The sequence below is a fragment of the Pavona decussata genome, unplaced genomic scaffold (genome assembly GCF_977016875.1).
Source record: "Pavona decussata unplaced genomic scaffold, jaPavDecu1.1 SCAFFOLD_84, whole genome shotgun sequence".
In the NCBI taxonomy this organism is placed as follows: domain Eukaryota; kingdom Metazoa; phylum Cnidaria; class Anthozoa; order Scleractinia; family Agariciidae; genus Pavona; species Pavona decussata.
Genome location: NW_028145502.1, coordinates 2,382,592 through 2,406,500, shown reverse-complemented (window position 1 = coordinate 2,406,500; position 23,909 = coordinate 2,382,592). Strand labels below are relative to the sequence as shown.

At 37.8% G+C, this 23,909-nt stretch overlaps 3 protein-coding genes across 9 annotated transcripts in view; 1 reads left to right on the top strand and 2 right to left on the bottom strand.

Moving 5' to 3' along the window:
* Nucleotides 1–4,937: 4,937 nt before the first annotated feature.
* On the bottom strand, nucleotides 4,938–7,097 carry LOC146475411 (forkhead box protein D2-like). Its single transcript, XM_085115827.1, has one exon. It carries the CDS (start codon nucleotides 6,786–6,788, stop codon nucleotides 5,916–5,918), a length of 873 nt encoding a protein of 290 aa, XP_084971953.1. The 5' UTR covers nucleotides 6,789–7,097; the 3' UTR covers nucleotides 4,938–5,915.
* Nucleotides 7,098–11,725: 4,628 nt separating this feature from the next.
* On the bottom strand, nucleotides 11,726–20,311 carry LOC146475410 (tetratricopeptide repeat protein 28-like). Of its 6 annotated transcripts, none has more exons than XR_014865870.1 (4): nucleotides 19,837–20,075; nucleotides 15,316–18,257; nucleotides 14,596–14,915; nucleotides 11,726–14,364 (listed from the first exon to the last, which is right to left on the bottom strand). XR_014865870.1 is itself a non-coding variant. In XM_085115825.1 (4 exons), exon 3 carries the CDS (start codon nucleotides 17,617–17,619, stop codon nucleotides 15,340–15,342), a length of 2,280 nt encoding a protein of 759 aa, XP_084971951.1. In that variant the 5' UTR covers nucleotides 17,620–18,257; nucleotides 19,837–19,980; nucleotides 20,228–20,311; the 3' UTR covers nucleotides 11,726–14,915; nucleotides 15,316–15,339. The 6 variants fall into 6 exon arrangements, 4 of the variants coding, with proteins under 4 accessions (XP_084971951.1, XP_084971952.1, XP_084971949.1 ...); XM_085115825.1 differs by adding an exon at nucleotides 20,228–20,311 and having other exon boundaries at nucleotides 11,726–14,915; nucleotides 19,837–19,980; XM_085115826.1 differs by adding an exon at nucleotides 20,228–20,289 and having other exon boundaries at nucleotides 11,726–14,915; nucleotides 19,837–19,943.
* Nucleotides 20,312–23,355: 3,044 nt separating this feature from the next.
* LOC146475408 (uncharacterized) overlaps nucleotides 23,356–23,909 on the top strand; it is a 31,771-nt gene continuing 31,217 nt past the window's right edge. Inside the window, exon 1 of one of the 2 annotated variants that reach the window (XM_085115829.1) lies at nucleotides 23,356–23,544. In XM_085115829.1, the coding sequence (XP_084971955.1) occupies nucleotides 23,526–23,544 (19 nt within the window). In that variant the 5' untranslated portion in view covers nucleotides 23,356–23,525. The remainder of the gene's footprint in view (nucleotides 23,545–23,909) is intronic. The other variant, XM_085115828.1, reaches the window with a different exon arrangement.

Sequence of the window (23,909 nt, the reverse complement as noted above, 5' to 3'; positions counted from 1 at the left end):
TATCAATGAAATATGCATGCAATTCTACCTCAAATTTTTCTAGTAAATTCTCGTTCAATAAGCTACTATATTTGTTTAAAACTTTGTTCCGATGCATTCAAATCGAAACACGACATGATACAAAAATTTAATGAGTTACAAAAACGGTTTCTTTAAATTGAAGTTTGTACCCAGCTTATGATTAAAGTTACCTTTAACAAAAGAAACGTTTGTCAAACGCAAACATTTTTATTACAAAACATGACATTTTTGAAGCTGTTACGGCTTATAACGGCCGAACATTTTAGCAGTCCCAATTTTTTTTTTTTAAAAAAGTTGAATTTAAGTTTAAATTAATATAAGAATAAACTGACTTAAAGTTTGAAGAATTCTACCCGAATAAAAGTCATTTGTAGTAAATAAATGTGTTGTTTGAGTTTTCGGGAAATTATATATTAATTGATTAACTATGCAAACAGAAAACTGCTATTGAGTATACAAAAGCAAAATGAAGATAAACAGATGTTTAAGTTTCGAAGGGCCTTTTGTCATAATTGTTTCCAGCTAATCGACATTATCAATATTTTATCTTTCTCGTTTCCTAAAAGATTAAGTCTTCGATTTCGGCACATCTACCAAGACCCGATCAAATTTTCTACAAATGTTTTCGGAATTAAGACTGAAATTAAGAATCACTTCACAAAATGTTTGCGCTCTTTTATGTAACATTAAATGCGAAAAACAAATTGAACGTAGAAGCTAAATTGCTATTGATTTTTTTGTTTATGGCCATAATGAGTAAGCTATTCAATTGACGTGGGAAATTTATTGTGCGCCACTTCTGTTCTTTTGTAAACATTTTCATTTAACATTTAAAACGAGTGCGCAACAGTTATATTCACACATCATGTTGTTGACATGTAGTCGGCAAACGAAACAAATTTATGCTTTTTGTTCTGCGAGGTGTACACGCGTGAGAAAAATGATCACGTGTCCTACTTCACGACACACACAAGAAACACGCATGGGATTTCGTCTTGTGTCCCTCAAACCTACTTACTCACGCCAAAATGTAATAATTCAAGCTACATTGGCCATTTAGTAAACTGTTCTACTTGTTGTGTACTAGGCTATTCGACTAATTTATGACGATTAATGTGGGCTTTATTTTTTGAGCCTCCAAGTACAATTGTCAAGTGCCATTAGGGGTAAATTTTTTAAAGAACAATTAGACTTTTTGGATTTTTACATGTAGGTCTTAATTAATATTATTTCTAGAATATTTTAGTTTTTAACTTTGTATTTTCTTATAGTTTTAGACAGAGGGCCACAGGTTTGTTAGTGTTTCTACGTTATTTATTGTTACCCTCTTAAAATAAAGAGCTTACTTACTTACTTACTAATTGACAGGCCTAACTCAGTGTGAAGTGTTATGTTTATAAATTGGCGTTTATGTCCCATATTTAAACTTTTATATAACAATTTTGTTTTGGGTATACCAGAAAAACATACGCTGCATCAAAGGAGACGTAGGCAAAGTCGAAATGTACGATCAACAAACTGAGAAAAAAAAGTTAAGGAATAACATTAATTGTTCTCCTTGCAGCAGGACCGAATGGTGATTGTGTAATTCGATACAGTTTACTGAGAATAGCCAAATGGTACTCAGTTTTAAGAAACGACAAAACGGTTTTCAGTTGAGTGCCAATAGTAATTTCCCCGTTTACTTTGGTTCTGCTTTTCTAGGCTCTATGATTGGTTAACAAAATTCGCGCCACTTTCTCAACCAATGAAAAACAAAACTAAAACTGTTTTTGCTGTTTAGGACCATAAGTCCATATTGTAATTCTAATATAAGATTAGTTATTTTAAGTGAGGAAACCTGACTTGTCATAAGCCTCGTGGTTTCTTTCAGGTTTTCTCGCCATTTATTTTCTTATATCAATTTTCTTAATTTTTTTTTTTCATCTGCAAATGTTGTATATGGCAAAATATATATTGTATTGTATTGTAAAACCAATCGTGACTTGTTCGCACACGTTTTCCCGCGCTTGGCGCCGATTACATGTTTTTGCTTCGAGTTCTGTTTGCTCCATTGCCCTGTTTGTGTCTTTGGTGGCTGGCCAGAGTAATTACTTAATAACAATAAATTATAAATTTATAATTATAATTCCATGACGAGTTGATCTAATGCGCTTTTTTAACTCAAGCATCAAATGGTAATCCTTATTTGCCTAGCTATTTGTCTATTCCCTCAAGTCAAATCTTACTTCAAGTTTAAAATGCTTTGTTAACAACGACGAAAAGATAAAAACGACAAGTCACTTGAGCTCTTTCCAAGTCCAGTTTGATGCAGAGATTGAATTAATGGTTAATTCATTTTACTTTACTCAAACGTTCTCTTGGTACAAGTTATATTAAAATAACTGTGATGTATGGAAAGATTATATATTATTTCATGATTTTCTAGATTCACTGCATGCTTGCTGCCTGAAAGCTGAAGTGGTTTTGTAAGGAGAAATTACATTGTAACTATTGATCATCACATCGAAAACCTTAATAAATTATTCAACACTTCTCTGCTCTATACCAAGAGGGGCCAAGGAAGAACAAAGCAAATAGTCAAAATGTTGTTTCCCGCATTACCACGTTATTTTATTATGACCTTTTACCAAAATGGAAATTTGTTTTGAGCTAACAGAGTTGATCTGTTCGGATTCTTAAGCTGAAAATTTATATCGGTTGCCGAAAATTATGTTGTTCCCCGAATTCACGAGCTGTTGTTCGGTTTCCGAAAATGTTAGGTCGGTCTTTCTTCGCGCTTTTAACAACGCATTTGTCCTCCGAAAACAAAAGGAATTAGTTTTCAGCGTTGAGGTGACCTTTTGCTCAAGAAAACGTTTGGTTTTCTTCACAACTTGATCCGAATTTTTGAGGCGGGAATGTCTTTCTGAACAGCTATTCCTGACCGAATGGAACCTTTAGCTGCCCTGAATATACACGCAAACTCTTAAGCATAATTTGTTTAAATACTTGTGATATGTTCGTGGCTAGTCTGACACGGCGTTTCGTCTCGGCCAAGGGACTCTTCAGAGACCTTCAGAATTTATAGGTAAACTCGTTGAGCATCACGCCCAAAGTCCCGTTCGCAAATTCAAGATGTTAGCAGTCTGGCCCTCTATCGCAGAAGGATTCCCAACCACAAGTACACGAGTTGAAATTTATACAATTAAAGAATTGAAAAATTGTCAAGAGAGACGAAACGCCGCGTCGGACTAGCACGATCATTTTTACAAGTATCTGACAATTTTTTCAGTTCTTTATTGCATAATTTGTTATCTCTTTTTTATACTTTTCTTTTCGGTTTTTATATTTTAAAGAGAATGAGTAGCCAAGACTACAACTGTTTGTATATATAATGGATATTATTTCAACTAAAACGAAAACGGAGAAACTCATTGTTCGAGCGATATGACATATATATCATAGATTGCCCCAATAGATGTGGTGCTTGTACAATCGTTTCATCATTTCACACTGTGAGCTGTTTTCATAACCAAAACGAACGGCTTTATTCAAAAACAACACCTCAAGGTAAACACACTCGTTTAACCACTAAAACACACGAAAAAAATAACATCGTACAACGCAATCTTTAAACGGTTTCTTTTATATGATTTCTCAAATAATACAATCTTTAAATTGAACGATATTTGTTTGTTCAATTTGTGGGTCTTTTTACTACTGGGATCTTGAAGGCCTACGTTCGTGTGAAGCGCCACAACACGATGCAGATGGTAAAATACTTGTTCCGCGATCCACCCGCGGTCTTGAAAGATTTAACCATTATTTTTACCTCACGATAGTTCAATAAGCGACAATTCTCCAACTTTTTATTTCAAAATAATGGAGGACAACGGGCGAAACATCACGACTAGAATTTGTTCTGCTCAATAGCATAAGATTTGAAATGTCACACTTTTAATTTAGAACACAGCTTATACTTAAAATTGGGGCTGTTTGTACCGCCTAGCAAACGTTATCCCACGAAAATTCTGCTCAAAATTAAAGTTTTTATTTAAATAGTTAGGTAACTAATAAATGAGTTACACTTTAGGATTTTAGGCAGAAAATTAGAAAGAGATTCAACAGTCAAGCAAACGGAAAGATGAACAAGTGAAAAATTAAACATCAGATGCTCGCTGTGTTTCTTTTACAAAGCTGTTGCCATTTTAATTAGCATGGGAGTTTTTCCTGGTTAAGGGTAAAAACAACCAATATTCATCTATTATGGAAACCGACAAAGTTCTTCTTCTAATGTATATATTACGTGCGCGCTTTAAAATACAACTGAAAGCACTTTGAAGTTCATTGTTTGTGCAGAACATTTAGACATCAGCGAAAGACATATTTACAATAGATAAGATATATCCCCTCACACATTTGCCAAACGACTGTATTTGCTTTCCCCAAACCAAATTTAAATTAGCAATTTCCAAGTTCCTGTTCTCTTAATTTTTCTTAATAAGTAAACACCGAAAATATCGGGTTTATCAAACGTGATGTGCATTCACTTAGCAAATGGCGGAGGGCTGCAATATTATTTATTGCTTCTTCGCAAGCTTTCTGAATTTTCCTTATCGGAAGCTTTGAGCAATTGCTACTTACGTAAAGATGACGAAAACTACTGATTGACTAACGACATATCTTGTTTACCTTGATATTCATCAAATGATGAACGGCTAAATTTAAGGTTTGGCAAACAGCTGTACGGGCGGCCGGCATGATGCATCACAAATTACCATGATACGTTTTCATTAGAAAAACTTAGCCACAGAGGAAAAATAACAACTAAATTGAAATATGAACGTAATTTGTTCTTCAAGATTCATCAGTTGATATCTCGAGGGACTCCGCGCAGAAGATACGTGCCTCTATAGAAATAAAGGAACAACCCATTCTGTCTACCATGATTGCAATTTATTTTTAAACACTCTTTTGTGGGATTTATCAGACTGTTTCTAAACAAGTCCTTATTCACACAATTCACTAATTTCTGTGCGGATAACAACAGTTAAAGCATCAATCCATATATAATGTTCTCTACAAATAAGCCTGGAAGAATCGTCCGTGACTGACAACGCCTCAAATTAACAAAACCCTCGGACAATTCTAACCTGATACACATTTTAAGACTACAGGCTTTCGGCTCGGTATACTTTGTTCAACAAAACAATTGACCATTTAATTTGGATTGGGATTTGTTTCTCAGCAATTCTATTAGCTATAATACTAACAAAAACCTTTGAAAATTATCCGCTATCGCATGAGAGCATTCTGCTCTTTCTTTTCCGCCAACTAAATACAATGTTGTTTCAATCATGTTCTTAAGACTTCCTCTAAATACACTGTACTTGAAAAGCAAAACGATAAGCTAATCCTGCGTACACTAAAATGTTATGCTTTAAAAAGAAGGGAATGATGATATTTCTGTACTCTGACAAATAACGCTTTTTGCGTAAAATTGGTTTCGCACCATTCAGGTAGTTAAAGTTCTTATATATATATAAACAAATTCGTGACAGCTATACGCCAACCAAGGTAATTCTGTCTCACTATGTTTTGATATTTTTCCACCCATTGCTACGGCAGAAAAAATATATCATGCTTCGGAAAAAACTGTCTGCCATTTTAGCTCTACCAAACTATGAAGTCCCAAAGTTCGTTTGGGAATTTTGTCAAACAGACCTGATTACAGCATCGAAGTACACTGCTCATTAGATTCCCGAATTTCGACAGGGTAACTAACACTTCTTTTACAATTACAGTCCAGCTCTTAAGTTGTACAAAGATTACAAGACTCTATATGCCCTAGAAAACACCAACTACCCTAATATACTGTTCATTCAAAGTCACTTTAGAGGTCTTGGGAAGTCTTACCGCTTTGAACCCAGTTGATTGCAGTATGCGCAATATGAACTCGGCGAGACGATACACGGTCTGAGAGCAGAGTTGCTGTACGACGAACGAATCCCCGAACAACAGGCCAGAGACGGGCTTCCTTTGCTGGGTGGTGGTGAAAATTCCTCGTCGCCATCGGAGCCTATGATGCTCGCTATTGAGAATTTAACAGGCCTTTCTCGTTCACGCACAGGCTCGCTAGCTCTGGGCAAAGGTGGTGGCAGGCACGCTAGATAGCTGGGGACCGGGAGATGTGAATATAGTGGTGGACGCCATGCGTGTGAGTTGACGCAGTTCCAATAGTACTGAAATCCAAACGCACCGACAGAGCCCTCTGGGGGACGGGGACGCTTAAATCTTTTCCTCCGTCTTAGAAAACTGCCGTTGTCAAACATGCCTTCGCTGGCAGGGTCTAGCGTCCAGTAGTTCCCTTTCCCGGGGTTGCCCGGCTCTCGCGGCATCTTCATGAAACAGTCATTTAGCGAGAGGTTATGTCTGATAGAATTCTGCCACGAGGGGAACTTCTCGCGATAATACGGAAAACGACGCTTGATGAAGTCGCAGATCTCGCTTAGAGTGAGTTTTCTCTGCGGTGATTGGAGTATAGCCATTGTGATAAGTGCGATGTACGAATATGGTGGCTTAGACACAGAAGATTGCCTTCGTGTACTTTCATTGGTTGGAGTTTGAACTCCTTCGCTTAGATCTTCATCCACATCTTCTTCCTCTGGCTTTTTTCCCGTGAAGACGTCGTCGTCGTCGTCGCTTTTACTTGCTTCAAAACTTTCAAACTCTGATGATTTCTCCTCGCCGTGCGTGCGTATTTTCTCGTCCACTTGGAAAGCCATTTTACCCCGAGTAAACCTTTCAAATGCAGCCACGCAGTGATGCTCTGCACGAATGATATTCTACACGGAAAAAAATCGACGCCAAGTGGGTTTACTCTGTGAAAGGTGGCGAAGGAATGATGTGTTTTCAGTCGGCAAACGTTGTTTGAATAAGTCAAAGTACATGGGGACCACCCACCTGGTATTTGACCGCTTATACCAACTGCTCTCCCTAAGGCTATCGGTGATTTATTCACGCATTACCATCAAAAAGGTTTATTCTGCTACATCCTATGTAATAATTACCTCATTAAGGTGGTGTTCTTTGTAATTAGCTCGTATAAAAACTTTCTCTTTGGTCGGTAAACTTAAACAGGATATGAACGACACTGTTTATCAGTAAGCTATAAGAGCAAGATTTCATTACTCACTGTTGTTTCTTTGGAAGGAAAACATGGAATTTTAATCAAATCTTCCGAAATTTATCGCGCTCATTGCCCCATACTTGTTGAGAATTTTCGAATTGGTGTCAAATTAACGCAAACAAATTTTATAAGGCGAGTCCAAATCTATTTCAAATTATTCACAGATGTCGCAAGCCATTTATTATTATTCCCAATATCAGATAAGGCCTTTGGAAGTCAACTTAAAAGCCTTAACGTCACGTCGAGATGGACGGAAATTAGGCAAAAAATCGGGAAGACTATTTCAATAGCACAATTACTGGGGGGAAATATAGTAACCATTTGTTAAACAGTGATATCAATTCTTGTTTGATTTTCATTTTGCTAAGAGCAGTTTTGTTTACAATACACTTCGGAGATAAAATGGTCTTATTATGTCTCGCCTAAGGTAAATAAACACAAAAACTCATCTTGGTAAAATTACCTTCCAGTAATATAGAAAAGCCAAAAAACATGGCAAAAAAAGGCGTAGAAAATTGTTTAAAATCTCAGACACGGCCTTGAGCGAAAGTTCATTTTGCCTTAGGAACAGTTTTGAATAATAAAAAGTCAATAATTCAAGTTTCCTATCTCAGATGTGATCGATTGAGGGCTTAACTTAACCGTTTGCAAACACAGAATGCGATAACTCAAAACAGGCCGCGGAAGTAAAAGGTTTCTTTTTCACCCCACAAAGATATCGATTAAAATATCTCTTGAATTATTCGATGGTTTTGTGTTTTCTTTTCCTTGAGAGACATGTTTTTTTCTAATTCGCCTAAAACAACTATTTATGGAAGGAAACACTCTTAATGCAAAAATCGAACGCGATGTAAAATAACTTATAAAAGTGATATTTTTTGCATTACATGTCTTGGCCTAGCTTAAAAACAACAGTTGCTTTCTACTCATATCAATTTATTTGGGTGCGAATGAATACATTACTCAATGCTTTTAGATTGAGGCCCTTTTAGCTCCGTTATGATAAATGTCTGAAGAATCGATTGTTTTCAATAGAAAGTTAGTATACTCTAAAAAAATATGCAAGTCGATCTCTCAAAAGATTCGTATAGGGGAAGAAAATTACTCTGCTGACAGATTGGCTGTAGATATGGTCATAAAATGACTAAGGCGTCAAAACGAAATTATAAACAAGCCTTCGATGCTGAGAGCTGTCGATCGCCCAAAGCCGCAGAAGTAAAAGGAATCGAAGACGTAGTCATTTGATTTGAAGTCTAAATACAATTGGCGGAAGATATATTCAAGATTCCTTGTTCGCGTTTGTCATTCTTGTGATAGGTAGTGTATGGTAGCAGTGAACGTCAATCGAGTTCGTTTGCCACAATAAAAAGTCAGAAAAATACAATTAGAAGATAGAAGGTGTCGGATTTTTTTTCATAGCTAGTAAAAAAATTTCATGTACTGACTTGAATTTCGCCAATTTCGTCGTTTTGGCATTGCATGCGTGGATGTTTCTTCGCGTTTTTCTGGCACTTTAAGAAAGTATTTGTTTTCATTTTAAAGCAATAATCATTTATTATGATAAATTTAGTCGTTTAGGCTATGTTCTTGTTAGACCTATAATTTTAAGCAACCGGGGAATAGACGAAAATTAAATTGACGTGAATAATTCGCACATATTGCTTTTCAGTGTCTATAGCTGTTGTTTTGGTCTCATATATTCCGCGAACGTGAAGGATAAATTAAACACACAAATCATATCAATGCCAGTATTTGCGCTCTATTACACTAAATGAAAATTAAGACCGAACCTTCTAACTTCAGCGAGCATCAATTTGAAAATTAATTAACTCTTTTTGTGGCGAAAGAAGCTAGCTATCGAGAAGCGAGCTCAATCAAAGAGGAGCCGGTTGTTGAGTCAACAGAGCTGTGACAGCTTCAACAGTGATATTTACTGCACCACTTCACTTTTATTAATTTCTCAAACTCCTTGATTACAAAAGCCATAATTCTCTATGATTTAATTTCCTTTCATCCTTTCCGAAATATACAAACAATTGTCAAACAAACTTGAATATGTGAAAATCGCAGAGTAGTTTTTATGTTGATCAAAAACATAGATAAGCCCGGAACTATATTTTGTATATGTTTATGGGAAATTTAAAAAAGAATAAGACGCCTTTCTCGCCATGAGTGGAGGGTGAACGATGTGCTAAAAATCTTTAAATATTATCCTTTTTTTCTTGTTAAAGGAGTTGTTACTGAATGATGCAGACTTTAAAGAAAAGCTAATGCGAGCGAAATTAATATGACGAGTGAAAAATTATCCACTCAAATGTCCTTAATTTTGTTATATTCTTTGTCGCTAGCTTTTGTAGACAAAGAGCTAAACACCTGGGTATCTTGTTTATGCTAATTGAATTTTGTTTCACTTTCCCTCACTTTCTTTCATTAAAAGTTATCAAATGGAGTAAAAAGCTTTAACAATGTATAACTCCCCCGTTGTCTTCTGTGACATTGGAGGAGAATTTCATTTATTTCCTACAGGCAACCACAGGAAATTATATTTATTCAAAGAGGAAAAAAGAAAAGAAAAGAAAAAGATTTTAAGCATTATATCCGTCAATGAGCACAAGGCGAAAAATTACTGCTCGAAGACCTCTTCAATACTGATATCACGCTGTGTTTTATTTTTCTGGCAACTAAAAACGGCGATTGTCACTGGCATCGCAAGTGACTAAATTTTCGTAATAAAAAGATCAAATAAAAGGAACAAAATACTTCAACACTAATTCAACATTGTCGGATCTAAGATAGATAAATAAAGTAAGAAACTGCGACTTAAAAAACGCCCATAAACTAAATATAACATGCGCTTGGTTTTTCAATGCAGACATCCCTTAAGGTTTATCTTGCTTGCCAATATCGCTTTCTGTGTTTTTCATATATTCACGTACTTAAGTAATTAAACTAGCGAGTGAAATAGATGGTGCAATGACAATGGGAGGGGTAATGGCTCAGAGTTCACCTGCCGCGGTAATTAAGGTCATTCAAGGCTCTAAATGGGTTTCCAAACCTGATGCAATGTCTCTCGGACAAATAATAAAAATTTGTTAATTGCAATACTGGCGCCTTTGATGAAACATTTTTTGTTGTTAGTATATCTAAAGCGTATCTTTTTCTTGTGTAAGCTGATCGCGATTTCATTAATTTAGACATCAGAAATACGCCTTCGAAAGCGTCAGCGATTTGAAGTCTTGTAGCCATTTCAGCGGTGTCTTTCAAAGAAACTTTGTTTTCTTATCTGAGGAATAAAAGAAGTTATATATGAAAAAATCTTGTTTCATCTGCATGCGTTCAGTTCTACTTGTTATATACTAATTTTCTCGATTTTCGTGACTAAGAAAAACTCGATAACAAAACCCACATACAATCCAGAACTAATCTGAGCTGAGACCTTATTTTTTTAAATTCTGAGGTCGCGAGAATGAAGCATTGGTCTTGTGAAAGTACGTTTAATTCGATTTCGTGAGAGCAACTTCCAACGAAAATTAGCGACTATAAGGTAATCATTTTCACATTTGTACCACGAATTAAAATATAAACGTCACAAGTTTAATAACCATTTCTTGCACGAATACGTACCAAAGTTTTGTAAGCGCCGAATGCAATAACCATTGACCATTTCGTATTGTCATGTAGTTTTTCACTGTCGTTTCCTTCGCTGAATTTCACATGGAGGGAGTTGCCCGGAATTATCATGCAGTTTAAATTGGGGAAGAAGTGGACTTTATATCTTCTTGGGATATGTAGCAAATCTTGTAAGCGCTGAATGCATTAACCATGGAGCATTTCATATTGTTATGTCAGAGTTTTTAACTGTCATTTCGTTCGCTGAATTTCAAAAAGAACTGGAGCATGGATTATCATGCAGTTCAGATTGGCGAACTGAAGAAGTGGACTTTATATCTTTCTGGGATATGTAGCAAAAGTTTATAAGCGCTGAATGCAATAACCATTGGGCATTTCATATTGTTATGTCAGATTTTTAACTGTCGTTTCGTTCGCTGGGATTATCATGCAAGTTTAAATTGGCGAGGGAGTGGACTTTATATCTTCCTAGGATATGTAGCAAAATTTTCTAACGGCTGAATGCAATAACCATTAAGCATTTCATATTGTTATGTCAGAGTTTTAACTGTCGTTTCGTCCGCTGGGATTATCATGAAAGTTTAAATTGGCGAGGGAATGGACTTTAGGATATGTAGCAAAATTTTCTAACGGCTGAATGCAATAACCATTGACCTTTTCATATTGTTATGTCAGAGTTTTTAACTGTCGTTTCGTTCGCTGGGATTATCATGCGAGTTTAAATTGGCGAGGAAGGGGACTTTCTTCCTACCGTAGTGAATACTAAGTGCTGATTTTAAGATAAGTGGCCTATTTTCTGACGCGTTTATGGACTCATTATTCAGTTTCGAAGTTTACAATCTTTGGCATTTTGGTCGGTTACTAATACAAGAGAGCTTGACAGTAATTCGTGATCAATTTAGATACACCTCACAAAGAGGCAATAACTTTCATTGTTTCGAAACACTCCTACACAAATTTCTTGATGATCCTCCTCTTTTAGAAGATTGAATAAAAAACAAGTCCCGCTTGTCTTCATTTTATAGTCATGAAAATCTACGACGAAAAATATGGGCAAACCTTTCCAAAGTGTGTAGGGGGGTTGTCTCACAAGCGGAAGAAAATGACATGATCTTGTTGGAAGTTAATTCGCTTCTGTTCTTAATGTTTTTCTCCATATTCTTCGTTGTACTGTTAAAAGGATTCGGTACCATTATTGAGTGGGAACTGATTCATTGCCTCAAATAAGGTATGATCATTACTTAACTTTCCTGACTATTGTGAGATACTTTTGACACAAATTCAATCATTCTCAGGCTGAAGGAGATATTGTTCGAGTGTAAATAATCCATTACTACTGAGCAGATGTGAAATTACTACTTACGCCAGATTAAGAAAATGAAAAGAGTATGTCCTACCTTCTCTAACTATTTCACTCCCAAAGTTGTCCAATCAAATCTGACAAAGAATATTACGTTTTATTTACAAGATACTGAAGATATATATCGCAACAGACAAACTGCCAAACCGAAACCTTGATTCAAAGCGCCACATGTTAGGTTTTCGCCTCTATGGATTCAATAGTTACCTGCAAGCGTATTTTTCTAATAAAGCACATTGAAACTCGCAATTTGACGACCGCAATCACGGCCTGTTGTGATCGAGATGCAAGAAAATAAATGCTCGAATGAATTCAGCAACAGTTTGTCAACGTCAAACGGGGAAAATCAATTTCTAGGGTAGCAACGATTTCTAGAACTAAACTACAACAGAAAGCGGGCAATATCTTATGGTAATAACCTAATACATTTCCAATATCAGTAAAAAACCGCAAAGCCAGGCTTAGTCGGGTCAAAATGTCTCTTAGGAGGTCACTAAATTACCGCATATTAACTGATATTTGGGTGAAACGTGAGTGACTTTATAAAACCGCGCCAGGCAAATTACTGTTTTAATACTTTATCTAATTACTCTGCTAGCCACAAAACTTTACACGTGTTGTATCATGCCCGTGCAAAATAACCATCTGATATATGGGTAGGAATCCTCTTTGATTCATTAACATGATTAACGTAATTGCAGTGAAGTAGCGCTCGTAGGAGGATACCTCTTAATCCAATTTTATCAACACTCAGCCTGGCTCCAATATTTATGGCTTAAAGCCTTTGGGCAGCACATGCTCTCCACACGCCAGTTTGTTTTTGTAAAATCTTTTATATTGTCTTTTGTCAAAAAATAAATTTCTTCTCTAATCTCTGCTAGACCCATTTTTTTTACGAATCTTTCCTTGTTTTTTTAGATAAGAAAGTTAAGGCTCAGATTGGCCAAGATTTTTAGCTAGCCTCAAGAATATACTAAGGCAGTGATTTAGTAAGAGCGTCTCCGTTTTTACAATTTGCTTTGTAAGGTGATAGTTTGGTTTTAGTAAAGTATATTCCAAGAATGCGTAGATATATAGTGTGGTTTTCTCAGGGGAACTCAATGACTCATTTCTGTTCAGTTAATCGGCTCAGAATTACGGATTTAGTTGTTAAGAAAATCTCAAGTTTTCTTCGGCAAAATGACAGCTCAAATCACGGGTACCCAACGGATCGTTTCGGTAAATTGTCTGTTCGGAAGGCCCTTAATCCCCTACAATTCTCTGAAGGGAATTTTCACTTCGAACTTTCGTGATATGGGAAATTTAAGGCCTAGTGTTTTCGGATTGACAAAAATGTCGTTTCGGGTACCGAAAAAAGGTCAGCTAAGATTTTCGGAAAGGAAATAAGACCTAAGGTTTTCGGGAAATGGACAAAAATGCCCTAGTATTTTGAAAAGACTCAAGTTCCCCTAGAATGACCGAACAGATAAAAATATTATAGCGCAGCGTAAAATGAACCTACAGAGCCTTAAAGGCACTCCAGATAGCCTTAAATAGCGTTTCAAAGGATCTGAGAGAAAACTGTCGTTGGGTGCACCTGTCAAATCTTTGTATGTTTTCGGAGGGGCAAACTTTTCGTTAAGAACGCGAGTGAAAGCTCAACTAGATTTTCGTAAAGTCGACAGCAGCTCGTAACAGATTCGGGGAATAAAATTCTATTCCCTAAAACTTTTTGCAACTTAAATTTTCAGTTTAAGCATCCGAAAAGGTCAGACTAAATTAGTTTAATGAATAAATATACCTTTAAAGGACACAGAACAATTTGAGAACACAGAAGACATGTTACGGTATTTTGCTGAAATGTTCTCGTCGGGTTCGCTGTGTTCTAATCACATCGTTCGCAAGTTTCTGATCACATATTGATTTACCGGTAAATCATGGTTTCAAGGTCGAGTCACTAAAAACTAAATAAACGAAAAAACACTGAACATTGTGATCGCGAGAAGCCTTAACTAGAAGTCACGTGATACTAGATCTAAATGGCCGCCTGTTCGGAATTTATAACTTGTTTCCAATCCTTTTCACAGAGCCTGTGCGTGTCTCAGGGTAAGTGTCAAAGCTATTGAGCCGCAGGATAATCTAAAACTTAATCTCGTACCTCAGGGTCTTCAGCCAGCGCTTTCCCAATATCGTACCCAGAGTCCTCTGGCTTTTTGGTCGGCGGGTGTTCGCCAGTAGAGATTCTGGAGAACTGGAATTTTATTTCAATTTTTTGATTGGCTGTCCCGTAACGACTCGTAACGGCTTCCATTGTTTACCGCAGAAAACCTGCGGTAATAAATTCCAGTAACCCAGAGTCTCTACTGGTGCCCACCAACAAGCCAGAGGACTCTGGGTACGAGATTGGCGCTTTCCCAGAATCTCTACTGTCGACCAACCGCTGGCCATAGAGCGCGTAGACTGTTCTTACGAGATTGTTTTGTGTTAACTTTATATAATACCAGTAATATCAATGCGCTTCTGTCGTGTTCCAACGGTCATGAGGTTTGTTCTTAATTTGCAGAGTTTCACAAGAAGGTTACGTACGCCAAGCATGTTGGTGAGAATAGAAAGGACCCAGCTAGTAGGAGCAACAGTCAATGGAAGAGTACAAACATGAACAGTCTATATCCCTTAATGCTTGAGTTCGCTTGTTTGTGCAAGTTCTACTTCGGAAAGTGCCTGCTTACGAACCTCCAGTCCTGCTAAAACCACCTGCAACCAAAAAAATATAAATAAGAATATTATTTCTGGGCAGGTAGGATGTTATAGGGTATGGGTATTCAACAAGAGCATTGCAATTGTTGATAAACTGTAAGATATACGGCAATTAAGATGTTTTAATTTTGGAAGAGGTATCTGTAAGCATTTGTTCGTACGTCATTTTCATTGTATACATTGTTATTCCAGAATCCTGTCAATTGAACGTATCTCAGGTGACATGGGACAAAAGGTTTGCCTAGCGACCAAACGCCCCACACCTTTTGTTTAGGAGAGCGGCGAGAGTTAATAGACATGAATGGATTGCCTTCGGCTTCTAGCACTCCAAACAGCTGAGGAGAATATGTAAGCATAACAATGTGCGGTAAAATAATCAGTCTAAAGCCCATAATACCAAATAAACCTGGTCTACTGATCTTCACTTTCCAAAGTCAAATGTCACGTCATCGCCCATCAGCATGAAAGGCGCCCACTGCCTCACGTCTGAAAAGCCGTTATCTCTCATCCACTTCATGGCCTGGTGAAGAGATTCACTGGCACTTTCCCCACGAACAAGGTGCTCATAGAAACACATCATGAAGTGCTTTGTTGCTTTGTCTTCTAGCGCCCACAGGGAAACCAACACGGAGCGTGCGCCGGATCCTAAGAAGGCTCGAGCGATTCCAACAACTCCCTCGAATCTTATCTGTCCACGTGCACTGTGACAGCAGCTAAGGACTACCAGTTTGGCTGTCAGACGAACTTGTGAAATTTCAGCCATTGTCAACAGGTAGTCTTCTTCTTGTGGAACCCCACTGAAATGACCTGGAGGGGCAAGAGCGATTTCTCCTCTTTCAGCGTCACCATGGGCAGCGAAATGTATCAGACCTACTGAATGTATTCTCTGAAGAACTGCCTGCTTAGTTGCGTGCTCTCCTAACAGAGGCTGAGCTCCCAGTAGTCGCCCAATCATCTCTGCTTCCTCTCTTGCACAAGGCAATGGACATAAATTCTCAAGACGTCCTTTGTGAAACACGTCACCGACACCAGGCTCACCCACTATCAGTGCAGCGGTCTGACTGTGATAATCTGATGGACTGTCCTGAATGAGCTTGAGAGTCGTCAAAGAAGGCACAATGCGGATCCTGAAAGTCTCTGACAAATACTCCCCATTTTCATTCTTTAGCGCTGCAAATGGAACTTTGTACAGGACACGATCAGGAACAATGATGATTTCGGGTTCGTCAAGTAAGTCAGCCACAGGCGCGAAAATCATGTTGTAACACTGAGAAAGATTAGGCGGTTCAAGGTACTGGTTGTCGTCTTCTAACTCTACAGGGCGGGAAGCTATGGGACCATCTCCCTGAGATGACTCACGTGTTAGAAGACTAGCGTCCGAAGGAAACAATGATCGATCTTCGCAGTGCTCTTGAGAGGGTAAAACATGAAACTTTCTGAAGATGATGTCATGGAAAACTTTATCCACAAGTACTGCTTCTTCTTTGTTTGTAAAACAATCAATGATGTCTTTCCGTCGGAAGAGTATTTCGTTTGGCTTAATGATCCACAAAAATAAAAAGTTAGTGTCATAGGAAATGTACAGGCAAACACAGTTGTTTTCTTTCGTAATGAACCTTTCAATACCAACCCATGACTGTGGGTTCACTGATATTTCTTGACTCACAGAGTACTGCGCTGACATTATGTCTGCCAGGGCTCTGGACCGTCCAAGCTCTAGAACGTAAAGCGCTTCATTAAAGTTTCCAGTGGCACAAAACAATACACTGAGGTATTTGTAAGGAGAAAAGTACTTTTCTAAAAAAGATATCTTAAAATGATCATTGTCTCTTAAAAGAAGTCGCATTTCCTCGCACTTTTTAATGCTGGCAAGGAGACTAGACATAACTTCTTGTATGTTCCCAGTTAACTGCAAATTGTTCACTGCTAATTTGAAGTGGATGTTTGACTGCAGATTCAGACATCCAATCTCGTAAAATAGAGCAAGAGAATCCTCAAGATATTTTTTAGCTTTGAAATATTCGCCGACATGATAATACACAACTCCTAGGTTTTCGTAAGATGAGGCTTCACCTTTTCTGTCGCCAATTTTTATTCTGATTTGAAGTGCTTTCTGATGATATTCCTGAGCTTTTATATATTCACCGACGAATGGAGCCACACTTCCTAGGTTTCCATAATCTGCTGCTTCGCCTCGTTTGTCTCCAATCATTTTTCGGATTTTAAGTGCCTTGTGAAGATATTCTTCAGCCTTGACATAATCACCAAGGCAACAAAACACAGTCCCTAACGTTCCGTAATTTGCTGCTTCTCCTTGTTTGTCGCCAATTTCCTGTCTGATCTGGAGTGCTTTCTGGTAATATTTTTCCGCCTTGACATATTCGCCAATAGATTGAAACACAAGTGCTAGGTTTCCGTAATCTATTGCTTCTCCTTGTTTGTCGCCGATTTCTTTTCGGATTTGATGTGCTTTCTGGTGATATTCTTCAGCCTTGACATATTCACCGACGGATTGAAACACACTTCCTAAGTTTCCGTAATCTGCTGCTTCTCCTTTTTTGTCTCCAATTCCTTTTCGGATTTCAAGCGCTTTGTGATGGTATTCTTCAGCTTTGCTATACTCATCGAGACATGAAAAGATAAGTCCTAATTGTCCGTAACAAGTCGCCTCTCCATGTTTGTGTCTAATTTGCTTACTCATTGCAAGTGCTTTCCGAATATAATTTTCAGCCTTTATATATTCACCGACCGATTGGAACACGCTTCCTAGGTTGTTGTAATTTGCTGCTTCGCATTCATTGTCGCCAATTTTCTTTCTAATCTTAAGTGCTTTTTGAAAATGTTCTTTAGCTTAGACATATTCACCAACAGTAGAGAGCACAACTCCTAAGTTTTCGTGAGATAATGCTTCTCCGTTTATGTCACCAGTTTCTATAGTTATACAAAGTGCTTTCATGAAAAGCTCTTTCGCTCTTTCATATTCACTTTGACTCACATACAACTGCGCAAGTTGAAAGCTTACTACTCCTTCTTGTCCTCTTTCACCACTTTTGCTGAGTAAGACATTAACGGTTCTGGTGCATTCTATAGCACTTGTGTGATCACTGGTAAGAGTGTAACCCATAAAAAGTTTATAATACAAGAAATTATTCAACAGGCTGACAAATTCAACTGCTTTTTCTAGCGCTTTGTCGTTGAGTAGAATTAAGCATTCTTTGAATAACTCGACGGCTTTGACAACACGGCATGTGGTGAGAAGGAAAGTGGCAACAACTGCTCCAAGTTGAATGACTTGTTTAACTCTTTTGATTCGGTCCATTACGGTTCCTTAATCTTGGGCTAACAGAGAGAAAATAGTGATATGTAAAATAAAGAAGTGCGTTCTTGAGAAAGTGTAATAATCTCTCGATTAGTCTAAAGCAAAAACTTACTAAAACAATATTATTAAAGTAAAAGTTACGAGCCTATTGACATGTCAAGAGTTACAAGCGTTCAAAGTCGGCGAGAGCTAATCCCTCCTCTCTGGCGTGGTTAGGTTAAAAATGGGTGGGTTACTATAGGTAAGAGGAGCAATTTTTGTGGCTTGTGTCTGTAGTCCATGGGTAAAGACTCGAACAATTTATTTACTAGTCAGTTAGCTAACATTGGTTGAGCTGTATAAACGTTCCAACAATGATAATTGGCATTACCATAGCATGCAGTTCTCGTCAATCTGTTCGTTGTATCCCTAGATAGTAGTTCGTATGGAGACGAAATGTGTCTTAAACAGGAGGAGTGTTTCATCCGATTTCCAAACACCGAGAAAAAGGTTGAAAAAACGAAGCGCAGAAATAGGAATGGCGATGAAGAGCTCCGGTTTTCCTCTTTCCACAAAAACCAATATTTCCAAATAACAACTCGACCTGGAACGCATGGTCACCTTTGAACGGGCTTATAGAGCTTTTTGGTGCACCGTGGGTACACAAATACATTTACAGTTTTACTTTACTCTGTCTCAGGAATTTCGGTTATAACAGGTGAGATTGAACCATTATTGTTGACGTATAAGGCTATCAATGGCTTAGCGCCTTTTTATCTAAAGGAACTTATTAATCTTAAAGAACCATGTAAGTACAAGTTACGCTCCGACTGTGATGGACTGCTACTTAACACTGTGAAATTCAAGACCTTAACAACGTTAGGAGATCGATCTTTTGCTGTGGCTGCGCCTAAACTATGGAATTTACTGCCCTATGCGATCAGGAGTAGCCCGTCTGTAGCATCTTTTAAACAGACACTCAAGACATTTTTATTTCAGAAAGCTTTTTTATAATTTTATATAGTTTCTAGTTTTACGTTTTTAAGCGCTGATGAAAATAGTCTTACTGATATCGGCCCTATATAAGTTTTATTATTATTATTATTATTATTATTATTTTGATGTGCTATCAGAAGCAAGAGACCACAAAGAACAGACCACCAGCCGCACATAAAGATAAACACGTAACAAAAATGCAGCGTAAAAACAGGACAAAAGATAAATAGAGTTTGACCCTCCCTTTTAAGACGCATTTAAGTTTGTTTTAAATGACTCGTGATTTATTTCAACTTGCGCATGCATCTCCCATCTTTGTGTAGCATTGCAGTAGAAGAGATCCCGTTAACACGGCCTGTGTGAAGTCATGTCAACGGGTTTCACGGTTTTAAGATGTGGGGTTCAGTGCACTAAGCAATTTATACATTTTGTTTTCGATAAGAAATGAAATCATACTGAGAACCAAACAGCCGCCATTTAAATTAAACCAAACAAACGATCGGGTTTATTATTAACGCGCAGTAAATGCTTAGCTTAGCTTTCAAATCTAAAACTGCTTATATTTATATTATTTAGGCTATATAGTCTCTTCAAGCAAAACAAGGGTTCATATATAGTACTTACCTCACACTGTATTCACTGTTGTTGTGGATTTATATTACGACTGATGACTTGTTTCGATCGAAGCCTCTCGCCTCTGAGTTGAACGGATTGGAAATCCGAGTCTTGGGCTGTTTTCAGTTTGAGGAATCAAGGAAAGGTTGACCCCTTTTAACCACGTCGTATGACACAAAAGCAACAAACCTTAATTGAAGACTAAAATTTACAATCTTTTCATCATGAACTACAAAATGTATTAAGCTGAACCAAACAACTAAAAACCGAAAATTAACTCAGGACGTTTCGAATGGATGATGGGGTCATCCAAAATTTTTCAGTTTCCAGTTGTTTGTTTAACTTTATACAAAATATCTGTAGAACCCAAACTAGTTGGACGACAAAGATTTATACTTACAAAGAGAGCCGGTCAGAAATTGTCCCGAACTGAGAAACTGGCCGCAAACAAACTATTTGTACACCGGTCAGCAACATTTCTTTCGCACTCCCCAAAAGTTTTTTTTTTTTCGATCATACGATAATTGTTATTCAAGTGTGTGACACGATGTGCACGATGTGCTTTCTGTGGCCAATGACAGCTGGTTTCTTTTCTGTTTGTAATTTTTTTTATCATATTCTATATCCGCATGCAATTGTTATTGAACGTTATTGTATTCAGTTTCGCATGAATAGTATGTACTATAAATATTTAGTTTAATTGTCTAAACTGAAATGCTTGTCACAGACACAATGAGATCACAGAACCAAGGCAGATCTCTGAAATCTCTTCACAGACAACAAATTGAATGGTCCAGTTTGAGTCGATTTAATATCACACTTACCCAGCAAATTGTTTCCTTTACTCTGGACTGATAAGGGGTGCAGGCGAAATAACAGTACTGAGAAGTGGAGCATGCGCAACAGCACTCAAACTTTGCCGAAGGTCGATTTGAGTTGGCAAAAGCTGTAGCACAGAAAACTGGAGGAGCCATTTTTGTTGTTTATTTGAATTCGAAGTTTAGCCAAGCCATAAACATAAACATTTAGTTTTATCTCATGACAGAGAGAGCAGTAATCTTCCATTTTAGCTTGTAATCGAGAACGGACTTTACTTGGAAAATTAGGTTTCGCGTATTGCCCAAAGCAGGGAAAAAATGAACCAATTATATGTGAAGATACTTTTGGAACCAGTTCTTCAAGACAGAGTTAATGTACGTTGTTGTCTTTGCGAGAGCTGCATGGCAACGTTGTGATGTCAAAGCCGTTTCAGTTTATTTTTTTTCCCAGCAGTGCAAAAATCCTACTCAGATTACCACAAAAAATAAACAAAGCAATTAACGCTGTCGTTTGTTCGTGATTATATTACAACTTTCTACAAGAGTTTAGATATGCTGAAATTGGTGAGTATCAGCATGGAATCAACGTGACCAAAAAACAGTGAAAAAGTCTCGGACAGTTCACCGACAGCGCAAGATGAAAAGGCCTTACTGTAGTCACAATTAGTCGCACATAGTTTCAAATTAAATAAAATTTGCCTCAGTTTATTTCACCACTTTACACAATTTTGCTCCTTCCACCTTCTTTCGGTAACTAATGAAATCTTCATTTGTTCCGGAAAATGGAGAAAAACTCAATCAATCAATCAATCAATCAATCAATCAATCAATCAATCAATCAATGTTTATTTGCCCCATTCAATGTTTTCTTAGAGCAGTATTATTAATAGCTTAGGAGCAGGAACTCTCAACAAACCCTACTGGGCTTACAAAGAGAGCCCCTGGTACGTAAATTTGTTGAGTAACCACTCTGAATTTACATGGCTTTGTCCTTTATGTAGGTATTTATTTTTGTCTTTTACAATACCTCTGATTATTAACAACATAATTCTCAACAATTATAGAAATTCACTCACAGAGAAGATATATTTTTTTATTTTTTTCTTAAAAATATATATTGATTTGGCAGTTTTTACAGCCGTTGGAAGGCTGTTCCAGAACTGACTTCCTCTATATTTAATTGAGTGTTTGCTGTAATTTGTTCGTATATAGTTTATATGAATCTTCGAAGGCATTAATCGGGGAAAATGTACTTGCGGTGACTGTGATGAGTTTTACAGAGGCAGGGCAGTTCAACTGAATCGTCTCGTAGCTACTGCGAGCGTCTCCCAATCCGGCCCGAAAATGCCAAACTGGAATCAACTTCTTCACAACCAACCAAACAGACAAAGCATTGCTCACAAGCCAGTCAGCTCCAAATGCAGGGGAAGATGAAGACTTCTCATGGATTCAGCCTCAACCAAATGGAAACTTCACACTATTTTCCGACACTCAGACCCAGGGGCAGATTGTCGCGACGGGGCGAAGATTTTACGGGCGAATCTTGTTAAGGCCTCGCAAATCCTTATTTCGCCCGTGAAATCTTTGCCCTCTTCGACTATCTGCCCCTGAGTCACCGAGGATCTGGCACCGGAACCACCTTCATTTTGAGTTCTCCAGATCGAAAACAAAACATCAAAGAAGGCAATAGCAAATTCTCATAGGTGGCAAATGCGGCATTAGTGTTTTCTGCGAATATTTCGCGGAGGAGGAGCAGGAAATTTAAAAGGAAAACTGAAAAGGTAAAAAAAGAGGGTCGCGACCTTCCACCCCCTGGCGAGAAAAACAAATTAAAACAAAAAACAAGGTTCACCCCCTTCCATTATTAATGACCCTTCCCCAGTGTCCCTAACCAAGTTCACCCACTCCCTCCACCCCTCCCCCACTCCTCCCCCCGTATCTGTTCCTTTGGCTGCTGCACTCCGATTCGCGGTGATAAAACTTTATCCTTCTTTCTTTCTTTTCTTTCTCTTCTTATTATCTGAACTGTGTGAACCCAATTAAGTCTTCAATTTCAGTAATATTATTACGTAATTCCAATTCCAGACGTTTACACATTCGGTTAAATATTTTTGTTTATTTAGTTACAGGAAGAGCTTTGAAGTTCCGTCATGGCGTATGCATTATTTGACGCGCCATTGACAACATGCAGGGGGGTGGGGGTGGGTGGGGGGGCTATGAAATTACAGCACTGTTTGTAATTCAACCAGCTGAAAAAACATTAAACGAGAGATCAGTCTATTAATCCCTTTTATAACAGTAAATGATTAATAAAAGACCGCGGAACTGCCAGAACACGCAGGATGTGTGAAAGATCTAATTCGGCCAAAAATAAACATACAAGTTAAGTATGAAAGGCTGATACTACCTAGAAAACTTAACACGACATCGACATGATATACAGACCAAACCGAAAGTAAAAAATACAACCGTGGACAGCTGTTTCGAGCAAAGCCAACCAGCTTGAAAGCGGAGTTCCTCTGTGGAGGAGAGAGTGCTCTTGATAGATTAGAATAGTGAAGGAGACCCTTCCGTTCGCTGCGTGATCACTTTTGTCTCTGACATGCATTAACGTACTACAGAGGTGTAAAATATGCAATCTGGAGCTAAAATTACAAAAAATGTGCCGCGATAGCAAAACCTATTCGTTCCATTGCGCAATCGCACAGGCAATTTCCGCGTATGTTGTCATAGTCCTAAACGTGTACGGGGCTTTCCCGGAGTTTTCTTTACCACTCAACCGTGATATGCCTCATCATAACCATCTGCAATCGTTGAAGAAACCATTCTTTTCAGGCTGTTTCCAAATCGACGCTTTGCATTTCATTGCCACCTGTTGATATGGCTTCGGGTAAATTCGGTAAGCGAGTAACCTTAAACACACTTTAGAAAGTATTAATGTTTGTTTATGTACACACGCGTGTAGCGAACATTCTAAGTGGGGCCAAGCTGAAGAACTTTGTTTAAAATCAAAGTGCTCTAATTTAGCGCACCCTCAAGAAGTTGTGGGAAAATCTATAGGAGCAATTAATTTCTGCCTTTATAGTTTGTCCATTTACAAGTATGTGATTTAACAGGTACTGTTAAATGCTGGATGCCTGGTATAAAGGGGATAGACTCCCATACCGTTATCTCAGACGTTTACACTTCGTTTAAGAAGAACGAAATACCTCGCCCACCAGTCGATAAATCTGTCTTCGTCTATAGATAAACAGGTCGAGACGC

What these genes read in the sequence shown, in the direction of transcription:
- LOC146475410 (XM_085115825.1), bottom strand. Translation starts at nt 17,619, where the DNA reads ATGAGTAAGCAAATTAGACACAAACATGGAGAGGCGACTTGTTACGGA.
- LOC146475411 (XM_085115827.1), bottom strand. Translation starts at nt 6,788, where the DNA reads ATGGCTTTCCAAGTGGACGAGAAAATACGCACGCACGGCGAGGAGAAA.